Here is a 12,395-nt window from a genome sequence, read left to right as displayed (position 1 = left end):
AATCTAAATAAAACCTATTTTCATTACCTAAATTATTCCTATTTAAAACTAAATACTTACCTATAAAATAAACCATAAGCTAGCTACAATATAACTAATAGTTACATTGTATCTAGCTTAGGTTTTATTTTTATTTCACAGGTAAGTTTGTATTTATTTTAACTAGGTAGAATATTTACTAAATAGTTATTAACTATTTACTAACTACCTAGCTAAAATAAATACAAATTTACCTGTAAAATAAAACCTAACCTGAGTTACACTAACACCTGACCTTACACTACAATTAAATAAATTACCTAAATTAAATACAATTACCTAAATTTAAAAAAAACACAAAATTACAGAAAATAAAAAAAGAAATTATCAGATATTTAAACTAATTACACCTAATCTAATAGCCCTATCAAAATAAAAAAGCCCCCCAAAATAAAAAGATTGCCCCAAAGAAATCAGCTCTTTTACCTGTAAAAAAAATACAAACAGCCCCCCAACAGTAAAACCCACCACCCACACAGCCAACCCCCCAAATAAAATCCTAACTAAAAAAAAACTAAGCTCCTCATTGCCCTGAAAAGGGCATTTGGAAGGGCATTTAGCTCTTTTTCTGCCCAAACCCTAATCTAAAAATAAAACCCACCCAATAAACCCTTAAAAAACCTAACACTAACCCCCGAAGATCCACTTACAGTGGTAGTTTAGTTTAGGCTAGGGTTTTTTTTATTTTGGGGGGGCTTTTTTTATTTTGATAGGGCTATTAGATTAGGTGTAATTAGTTTATATATCTGATAATTTCTTTTTTGATAGGGCTATTAGATTAGGTGTAATTAGTTTATATATCTGATCATTTCTTTTTTTATTTTGTGTAATTTAGTGGGGGGTTTTTTGTAATTTAGGTAATTGTATTTAATTAATGTATTTGATTTAATTGTAGTGTAAGGTTAGGTGTTAGTGTAAGACAGGTTAGGTTTTATTTTACAGGTAAATTTGTATTCATTTTAGCTAGGTAGTTAGTAAATAGTTAATAACTATTTAGTAACTATTCTACCTAGTTAAAATAAATACAAACTTGCCTGTAAAATAAAAATAAAACCTAAGATAGATACAATATAACTATTAGTTATATCGTAGCTAGCTTAGGGTTTATTTCATAGGTAAGTATTTAGTTTTAAATAGGAATTATTTAGGTAATGATAGTAATATTTATTTAGATTTATTTTAATTATATTTAAGTTAGGGGGTGTTAGGGTTATGGTTAGACTTAGGTTTAGGGGTTAATAAATTTAGTATAGTGACGGCGACATTGGGGGCGGCAGATTAGGAGTTAATAAATGTAGGTAGGTGGCGGAGATGTTAGGGGCGGCAGATTAGGGGTTAATTAGACTCGGGGTTCATGTTAGGGTGTTGGATGTAAACATAAATTTAGTTTCCCCATAGGAATCAATGGGGCTGCATTACGGATCTTTACGCTGCTTTTTTGTAGGTGTTAGACTTTTTCTCAGCCGGCTCTCCCCATTGATGTCTATGGGGAATTCGTACACGAGCACGTAAAACCAGCTCACCGCAGCTTTCAGCAGCGCTGATATTGGAGTGCGGTATGGAGCTCAATTTTGCTCTACGCTCACTTCTTGCCTGATAACGTCGGGTGTTTGTAAACCTGTAATACCAGCGCTGTAGGGAAGTGAGCGGTGACAATAACTTGCAAGTTAGCACTGCACCCCTCATAACGCAAAACTCGTAATCTAGCCATTTGATAGATACTTTGTGATATGGGGTTTGGCAGATTAGGGGTTAATACATTAGTTATTGCGGTGGGGGGTTGCGGTTGAGAGGTAAATATTGCGCATGCGTTAGGTGTTTAATTTTATTTTAACAGCGAGCGACAGTATATGCAATTGTGTGTATTGTAAGGTCGGGTTACCATAGTAACATATTAACGTTTTAGAAATCCGGCATCAGGTGGAAGCGTTAACACAAAGCTAATTTACACCTAATTTACACCTACACGAAAAGCGACCTCACGCAAAGCAGAAATTATTTCAATGGAAACCTGGTACTAAAATGGAGCCGTAAATGACTTTTAGCTGTCGGCCGCTTCGGTAGCTTACGGCTCCATTTTTAAAGGCTCAATTGAAATGAGCCCTATATAAGGAGTGGGTAAAATAATGATGTTTGGTCCTTTCTAAAGTAACTTTTAGGATGACACCTAACTTTTGTGTCTGCCTTTTCTCTACTCAGCCTGTGCCAGCAGCAACTTCCAGCCTCTGGTGTACCTATTACACGACAGCGATTCCAGCACATGCGCCAGATGTTTAAGAACTATGTCCAGACACGAACTTTGCAAAACTGGAAGTTCTGGCTTGTATCCTTTTTCATAACTGTAGAGAAATGTGTATGAAGAAATTATATGTATTGTCTGAGTTGGAAGTGGATTTATCTTTATTATTTATCTTATTTGATGGTTTTTGGTTTAACATTTTTGCTTATCTTATTTGATTGGTTTAGCTATTTTTATTATCTAAGGTGTAGTTCCTGGGCTTTCCCGTATTAACAGCAAGAAAGTAGCAGCATGGCAGCCCAGACATTCTGCAGAGCACAAGTAATAGTGATAGCTATTATTTTTATGGCAACCATTAAAATAGTTTAACAATATTGTCTTCTGACTGTCATTGTATGGCAGGTCACAATGCTACTGCAGTCCCGATTTTGTAGCCTTCTAAGTGCTGCACAAAATATATTTTTGTTCTGTATAGTTAACTCTTGCTCACCACAGTTAATAGTCATTAACCTGGCCCGACAAACCACAATTAATCCTGTATGTGTCCTTCCTAAAATACAATTACCCAATATGCCACTTAGCCTTGCTTAAACTACCCATCTTAAACCTTAATGTCAATTTTACAGTACACTGTCCCTTTAATTAAACAAGAAAAACTGAAACTGAGAATTGGGTAAAGGTCAAGTACCAGGAGTAAAGTTCAAGGACAGGCCAAAGGTCACGTACTGTTAGATCAGTCTAGTAACAAGGTACTAAAGGTTAAGCAAGAGTTAAGCAAAGTCCAAGGACAAGCCAAATGTTGGGTACCAAGAAATCAGTCCAACAAAAAAGTACAGGAGTTTCAGCAGGAACAGGAATCCGAGCAGGTACAGGTGGTGAGGTTGGTACGGGATACCAGGTAGGTGCAGCAGGATTCAGGTAAGCTGCCACTGGTACAGCAATTACAATTTACCGCCAATAGCCCACCACAAACACCCCCTACACTACTTAACTCCTATACTGCTAATATCCCCTAACCTATTAACTCCTATACAGTCTTTAAAAAAAACCACCCTAATATTAAAAACTCTAAACTAACACTAAAAGTTACTATAAGAATAGCCTTTAGAAGGGCTTTTTGTAGGGCATTGCCCTAAAGTGACACAGATATTTTTCAAATAAATACTACAACCCCATTCTGCAATAAAAAAGCCTAATCTGAAAAGGGCAATTGGTTGGCTATTACCCTTAGAATTACATTTGGTAGTGCAGTGCCCACAGCTCTTTTGCCCCCCAAAAAAGACTGGCCTGAAAAGGGGGTAATAGGTTAGGAAGTTTATAGCAGTCGGCTCTTGGAGGTTTGGGGTTAAAAAGTTATTTAGGAAGTTTTAATATTGAATAAAAATGTAGTGACATAGCTCCTATTGTTATAATAGGGATTTTTTTGTGTAATGTCAGGTAGATTGCAGACATTACGTAAGTATAGGCATTCTGTGGGAGTTAGCTAGAGTATGGGGCATTATAGGGGAGTGTAGCTAAGACGTGACGTAGCTGAAGGTGGTATTAGGGAGTAAGCTGGGCATTCCAGGGGGAGTATAGCTAGAGTATGACATAGGTGTAGGCATTCTGTGGGAGTTAGCTGGGCGCTCAAGGGGGAGTTATCTGTACTTTGATTGGGATACATCACCAGCAGTGCGATATAATGCAATCTTTATACATATAGTGTAAGACTGTGTTTTGTTTCAGTGTGTGCACTGTGTAGGAACACTTCAAATACACCCCCCCACTGGCAATAAGTGCCAACAAGTGGCGATGTTGGCAATGTTTAGCCGACATAGTGCTCCCCATTATATCATAAGAGAGACACATCGCCACTCACAGGCACTTTGCGGGCCTGCCCCCTTTTTTAGAAAATATTGGCAGACTGATGGACTGCGAGGCCAGAAAGGCAGTTTCTCATCGGTCTGCCGATGCTTTGAATATCTGGGCCATAGTCATTGTCAAGGAAGAAGAGAATAAGGTTCGGGGAAACAGCAGAAATCGCAAAAGAAGAAGGGACTTTAAACATTATCAATCTGTCGGACGTTAATTTAACATCTAAACATGAAAAAGTCTTGAAAAAGGGTTTGCTCCTACACATATGTTATCAGCCTTCAGGACACTGATAGATATAAATAAGTTTGTCAGAAAATTGTCTTTGAAACGATTTTTTCACTCCACAAAGCGTGATGTTACCTATGATGTGTATGATCCTATGGTACATGATGATAGCAATAATATAGATTGGAATAAGATGTTTTGTTTTGCTGACCTATGTTTAGTTGAAACTATCAAAAATTTGAATTGCCACTAGAAATACCCCCCCCCCCCCCCCTAGGAGATTGGGTTCAAATTTTTATCCAAGCCACTTCAGGGGTACCTTCATTAATTCCTTCCACAAGCGGGTGGAGGAAGACATTCTAAAACTAGACGAGGTGACCAAAACTTACAAGTATAAAGATAATCTCAGTGGACTAGAGAGGCAGGCACTAAGGGAACTGGCAGACAATGACATTGTCATCAGGAATTCAGATAAGGGTGGCAATGTCGTTGTTCTCAATAAGACCAATTATTAAGCTGAAGCCAACAAACAGCTATCAGATGTAACTATATATCAAAAATTACAGAATGACCCCACAAATTTATTTACCAATCAGCTCAGTAAACTATTAGAGGAAGCAATAACATTATGACTGTGGAACAATCTAGGCATGTTACCATCCCCATTTTTCATTACCTTCCCAAAACACATAAGAGTCTTGTCTCTCCTCCAGGAAGGATACAAATGGGTAGTTGTAGACTCCGTCTCTCTTTATTCTTCTATACCTCATGTGCATGGGTGTCGGGCCCTGGAGTTTTTCATGACCAAAGAAACCACCTACAGTGATGAGATAAAACAGCTTATTCTGGATGTTGTGGGGTTCTTACTCACCCACAATTATTTTATGTTTAATTCTGAGTTTTATTTACAAAATCAAGGTACAGCAATGGGGGCGAAATTTGCCCACTCTTATGCAAATCTCTTTGTGGGTGGGTGGGAGCTCCACTACATTTATGACATAGATGAGGTATTCAGGTCTGACACCCTTTTGTACATGAGATATATTGATGATCTTATTTTTATTGTAAAGGATACTTTTTCCTTTGATGATTTTCTGAGTTACATCAATAATAATGATGTTAACCTGAGATTTACTGGGGAATTGAGCCATGATGAGGTAAATTGTCTAGATTTAAATCTACAGGGTGATCCAAATACACATAGGATCAGCTCTAGAACTTACAGAAAAGATACGGCAGGTAATACCATACTGCACACTACTTCTTGTCATCCTGAACATCTTGTCAAGTCAATCCCAAGAAGCCAATTTATCAGACTAAGGCGTAACGCGAGTACCCTACAACACTACATACAGGGGAGTCATGAATTAATATCCAGACTTACAGTAAAGCTAGAGGATATAGTGAAAGTGCCCTAAACAAAGCTTTTGAGGAAATAAAGGCATGGAAGCCAAAGAGTGACACCACTGGAGCTACATTGGGTGATATGACCACCAATAATATAGGGAAGGAATATAGTAGTGGTAAGGACAAAGAGTATCTAGATGAAAATAGCATTGTCTACAAAAACATATAAAGAACTGTACATTTGTAGCTAGAAAACCACCCACTTAAGCCTCAAGACTATCTCCCAGTTTGGTTACCTCAAAAACAAAAGTAAAGACCACATGGCTTAGGGGTAAGGGAATTTTAGATCACATTTAACCAATTGCCTGACATGTGAGAATATGGATTTTACTAATAAGTTTACCAGTAATGTTACAGGGGAAAATTTCAATATTGATTTTTATGCAACTTGTCTTACTGACCACATAGTGTACCTATTAGATTGTCAATTGTGTGGAGCACAGTATGTAGGTCAATCAACTAGGAACCTAAGATCACGTGCCAGGGAACACCTTAGAGATGTGAAAAATTAAAATAGGGACTCTGCCATGGCCAAACACTTCAGTCTGTTTCATTTTACTAATGTCCCGAATTTCAAAATAAGGGTTATTGATTTAGCAAGGATCCCACAGAGAGGTGGAGAGCTAGCCAAAATATTAGATAAAAAATAACTTTTTTGGATCTACAAGTTAAGAACAAAATCACCATTAGGCATAAATTTGTAATGGGATATGCGCTATTATGAAGAATAAAATATAGCACTAGATCATGTATGTTAAGATTTAATCTTATAAATTATACATTACTGCTACTGTTATTTTAAAATATAAATAACAGCTATGTTCCTTTACTCTGTAAATAGATTAGTTTGAGAGTGCTACTTAATCTTGACCACTAGATATACTAATACTACAAGTAGAAGTGGCATATTTGGTTATTATTACTATATATTTTTCCAACTAAGCCATATTTCATTAGAAATTGGAATAAGTGGTGATAGTCAATAATCATCATGAAAAATGCAACATGACTGTCGACTACAATTGTCACAATGACATTGGGAAGGTGATCTGCGAGATCTCCTTATTAATAAATAATACATAAAGTATATTGTTGTTCTACTAGTATTTATTTTTTAATAGATCGTTATTGATCAGACTATGTGAGCCTCTTTTGCTATCTCTGCAAGTAATGATCATTTTTTATTTTAGATGTTGCTACATTTTCAAGGGTTTGTAAACACAAGCACACGTATTTGTTACTATGACACGTGTATTTACGCCATTCACAGACTGTGTATGATTGGTTATTCAGCCCTTAAATGTAACAGTGGTTTTACTTGTGCCCAGCATCTATGAGTAAGCGCCTAACATCGCGAAACACGTAAGAGTGTTGAGCCCCTCCGTTTGTTAATTATATCCAGTGTTTTAAAGGATTAAAGGCTTCTATTTTTTGACTTGTTGCTCTGTAGCCTAGTCTTTATTTTTTCATAGTCTTTGTCAAACTACCAGTCCTTGCCACAGTCAGTCTTTGAATCATTGCCACAGTATACTGAAAAGTCTTACTACTGCCTACAGCCTGTGTTCCTGCTGAATTCCTGCCTACTACTACTACTTTTGTTGCACTAATAAAGTCCTTCAGAATTTTACTACAGTAGAAACACCTAGTCATTGTTATTTTCTTAGCAAACATTCAACTGTTTTGCAGTTCCTTACCTGATAATCCCTGTTGAGGCCAATTAAGAGCATATATGTGTAAGGGTTTGGCTTGTGAAGCTCATTATGTGCTCTTTCAATCCTCAAAATGGGAAAAGGAGGTAAAATAAATAATTAAATTATATTGCAAAATTGTTTTTGCTATAATTAAATATTTTAAATTACAATCTCAAAGTGTTTACTGTCATGTTAAGAAAGCAGGTTATCTTAGAACCTTTGACTTTGCACCACTTCACCATTCCCACCTATACATGGTAGGTGGGGTAATAGCAGGTGCCACCTATGCAATGCAATGGGATAACAGCTTTACTTTACTGCTAAGAGTTATTTTTAGTTTACTTAAAGCACAATAGAGGTGGTTTGATAGGGAAATCTCCTCCCATAGCTTGAATTAAAAAGAAGAGAAAGTTGGTTAGACCAGAAGAATGATGGAAAATAAAATCCTTTGTAGTGCTTAGAACCACTTCATAACAAGGTGATTTGTTATGTCATTTAAATGGGCACAACGTTTGTATCACAGTTACTGTATGTGCAAAATATTGGTATAAAGGTTTGCCTCTTGACTGGCTCCAGTTCAGCATCATTATCCGTCCTCTCTTTGAGTCATTTAATGGGATGGTTTCCACTTCAAGTATGACAGATCTGAGAGAAACCTCTTTAGACTGGCTTGATCAGCACTGCTCTTTACCAGCCCTGCGACCCAGTAAGTAATGGAGCAATATAATTTCAGTATGGTTTTGGTATATAATCTTAGAACATAAACTAACAGGAAACAAATTGCACATTGTGATTACACAAATTGAAATATAATTCAAGTTGTTTGAAGACAAAAAAACATAATATACAGTAAATAGTCACATAAACAGCAAATGTAACTAGCTTCAGGGGTTGACCATAGTCAGGATTGTATAACATAGTAGTTGTATAAACTCTTCTATTCTTCTTTTACAGCGGTTTTAAGTTCACTTTGTCAGCTCAGTACTTCAACATCTATCCTCACAGACCCAACACTAATGCCAGAACAAGCGGTACAAGCAGTGACCAGAGCAGAAAATGAGGACAATTTTTTCTAGCCAAGACAAAATCAAAGACTTTTTTTCTGGAATCAATAAATTAATATCAATAATCAATAAATTAATAAAAAAATCTTTAATGAAAGACTCTTATCTGGGACTGTGCTACATAATTGGGAAACTAATTCCTAAGTGTTATATAATCAGAACTGCCAAAATATTTAACGCACCAAACCTTCTAAACTCTTATGGCCAGTGTTTCTGGCAAGGAAATGATTACCATTATTGAGCCTTAATTTAATCCTTGTTAATGTGGGTTTGTTATTTTGTAAAAGTACACACTTGTTTATTGTTTTGTTTGCATATGAAGATATTACTAACATACCTAATATGTATTATGCAAAGAATTAGAAAAAAGATGTTGATCTAGATCCTATGCGGACTACATTGTGTCAAACTAGTCCTCAACTTTTTTTTTTTTAATTTGAAGGTTGGGGGCTATGGGACATTATTTTCAGTGTAGATTGTGTAGCAATGAATGGGATGTATGGGGGGAATATGTGATGGGGGAGGGGATTTTGTAGAGAGGTTTATTGACAGGAGAAATCATGTGGGTATCGTGAAGAGGAGATTTTCTAAAGATAAGGCTCATGTTGTTTAGAATTAGGGGGAGTTATGGAGGATTGTAATTCTAATAGTAATGGTGGGATGGGTGAATATTGCATTATGTTTTTTGCAGTAGAGGAAGTTACTTTTGGGATTAACATCAGTAGGGGAGATCTGTGTGGCAGTGTTAAGGATTATTTGAGGTCAGTGTTGGTAAAAGTTATTGGCATTTGAGGGTTGTTTATTTATTGGGTGAGAGGAGGTTATCGTTAAACTATAGCGGAGTATTATCTCAATGATAGGGATAATTTCTTTCTAATCCTGTTTATTCTACCTAAAAGTAGTTTTATGACAGCTAAAAGTAGTCAGAAAAAGGGTCTGCAGGGACACAGAGGGAAAGTAATAGAATGCCATCACTGATATGTTCTAGTGGCTCCCACAGAGAGTAATAGCTCATGCTATAAATTGGAAGCTGCCACAGTTCTTGACCCATTCATCTTTTGTGTGGCTCAAGTGTTATGTCTGATCTGCTGAGGCTTAATCTAGACAATATTTGACAAGGAAAATACATTTAATATTAAGCTGCATTATAGAAAGTGAATACATTTGTGTAAATGTATTTTAAAAATGTATAGAATTAAGTAAATTACATTATTTTATCTATCTATCTTCTAGGGCCTTTCTCCACTAAAAACTCAGTGCTGCTTTTGTTCAAATATTTTGTGGCAACTGTATTACTTTATTATTATATCTTAAACTAGACATTAATATAACTGGTCATTTAAAGGGACATGAAACCCACATTTTTTCTTTGATGACTTAGAAAGAGCATGCAATTTTTAACAACTTTCTAATTTACTTATATTATCTAATCTGCTTCATTCTCTTGATATACTTTGTTGAAAAGCATATCTAGATAGGCTCAGTAGCTGCTGATTGGTTGCTGTACATAGATGCCTCATGTGATTAGCTCACCTATGTGCATTGCTATTTCTTCAACAAAGGATATCTAAAGAATGAAGCAAATTAGATAATAGAAGTAAATTGTATTCTCTACTTGAATCATGAAAGAAAAATGTTGGGTTTAGTGTCCCTTTAAATTCAATAAGAATAAAAAAATGGCATACAACTGGAAGCAGGGTAAAATAAAAAGAACTTTTTTTAAATTTAAATAAAAATTTTATTTGTTGGATTACATCCACATATCAAACTATATTGCCTATTAGTTTTAATATCAGTGACTTTTTATACCAAAATATTTTTAAGATTTTAAAATAATACTCTTTGATAGCTTCATATTGTAAAACTATTTTGTAGAAAAGCATCATCTTTAAAAGTTGAAGAACCACTACTAAAAAAGCAGTTAGTCTTAGTGTTCATATTTGAAAAAAAGTTACAGTCTTTTTTTATCTTACAATCAGATGTAGCTAGTTATTTTAAGTTAAATAAACGTCTCCCTTGTAATTTGTATTACGTAAAATAAATAGTAATTTGTTACAGTCCAAATGTGAAATTGCACCATTAATATTGACTCTTTAACACAGAAAACCTAACAAAAAATACATATATTTCTAGTGGATGTTGCTAGTGCATTTAGAGACCTTATGGATAGGAAAGTGGAGACAAGTTAAAAAATAACCATTTCTTGATAGTTGTGTCCTCTATAACTTACAAAGACATTACAATATAGTTTATTTGTCATTTCTGATTTGTATCTATTTTATAATATTATTTGTTGTATATTTTATGTTGTATGGTAGCTGCCTTCTTTTATCTTTCTCTATTTTCTGTGTCTTTTTTATTTGTTTGTAAAACAGAGTTTTATTGTTTAAATATTAGCAAATATCAGTAAATAAGTATGAATGTTGCCATATGCAATATGTGTTTCCTGTAAATTTTAATTTAAATAAAAGGATTAATTAATGTATTAAAAAATAAAAACTGTGGTTTAACTACTGTCATTTTATAAAGGCTAGAAATATAGTAAATGTTCTAGAATATAATCTAGATATGTTCATGCATTTCTGTCTGAGCATTTAAAATTTTCTGGTTTAATTTTAAAGACAAAAATATTTATGACAGGCTAAATTCTAACTGATAATAAACAAGTAAATAATACAGCTGAAGATCTTGTTGTTTATTTAGATTTGGTGGAATTCATCTCAACCCACTACACACTGCTCCCCAGGGCAAACTAAAATTCAATCTTTCCCCTTTCGATATCCCCCATCGCAAACCACCCTAGCAATTTCCAACTCCTCCTTAACAGTATATCACTACACTCTATATACCAGAAATAAACAGACCTTTAAAAAAAATTATAATAATAAATATAATAAAAAAATAAAACTTTTAACCCCTTTGTGGCAGAATAATAGTGTTCTTTCTTTAGTCTTCAGGGCCATCAGCAACAACATGCCTACTGCTTTGGTCCCTTACCACTGTCTGGGCCTTCTCCAGGATACCTTTTTTATTTATATATAAAAAATATTTTTGATTTGTTAAATATATTGAGCAATCAGAATTGTGAAGGGTCTGTTTTATCAAGTAATCAATATATATTTAGTTGATAAGAGATACGAATGGCAGGGAACAGAGGTCAACCACACACTGGGAACCTTCAGAAATGAGAAAAGGTTATAGCCATTACATTAGTTATATAGGAAATAGGATAAGGAAATACTGTATGTTACTAAAGCAGAGTCAAAAGGCTGAGGAACAAACGCTTGACTCACATATAATTAAAGGAATATGATAGACAAAGCAATTTAAAAAAATACATTTATTATGACATATACTTTGTTATCACTGTATTCTTTGTTGAAAAGAATAGCTATGTAGTTACCATGTATGTGTCTGAAGACCTCTATGGCAGCAGTTTTACAAGAATGATTTTGAGAACTAGATGGCAACAGTGTTTGAATAGCACTGTAAAGGGAATTCTTGTTAAACTATTGTCATATATTGCTCTAGACATATGCATACTCCTGAGCCTGCCCACCTAATTTTAAACAAAGCATACTAAGTGAACAAAGTAAATTTGATAATAGAAGTAAAATTATGTTTCATGTCTATTTAATATATTAGTATATAATTATATAAAATGAATATAATTTAAAAATGAATAATTGTTATTTAAAGACAAGCATTACTGTTTATCACCCCTATGCCAAAAGTGTGATGTATTGATTGTATTTGTTGTCAGGTGTGCATGCATTCTTAAAGGGACAGTCTACCCAAGTATTTTTATTGTTTAAAAAGATAGATTATTATTATCAGGTATTTGTAGAGCGCCAACAGATTCTACAGCACTATAAA

General features: G+C 34.7%; 1 protein-coding gene across 1 annotated transcript in view; it reads left to right on the top strand.

Moving 5' to 3' along the window:
- Positions 1-11,203, top strand: part of MLXIPL (MLX interacting protein like) — a 382,973-nt gene extending 371,770 nt beyond the window's left edge. The window contains exons 15-17 of the mRNA XM_053706321.1: positions 2,239-2,362; positions 8,032-8,161; positions 8,410-11,203. Coding sequence (XP_053562296.1) covers positions 2,239-2,362; positions 8,032-8,161; positions 8,410-8,531 — 376 coding nt within the window. The 3' untranslated portion in view covers positions 8,532-11,203. The remainder of the gene's footprint in view (positions 1-2,238; positions 2,363-8,031; positions 8,162-8,409) is intronic.
- Positions 11,204-12,395: the final 1,192 nt, after the last annotated feature.

The sequence above is a fragment of the Bombina bombina genome, chromosome 3, assembly GCF_027579735.1.
Source record: "Bombina bombina isolate aBomBom1 chromosome 3, aBomBom1.pri, whole genome shotgun sequence".
NCBI lineage: Eukaryota > Metazoa > Chordata > Amphibia > Anura > Bombinatoridae > Bombina > Bombina bombina.
The sequence above is the reverse complement of the archived record's forward strand: the minus strand, read 5'-3'. Positions and strand labels throughout refer to the sequence as shown.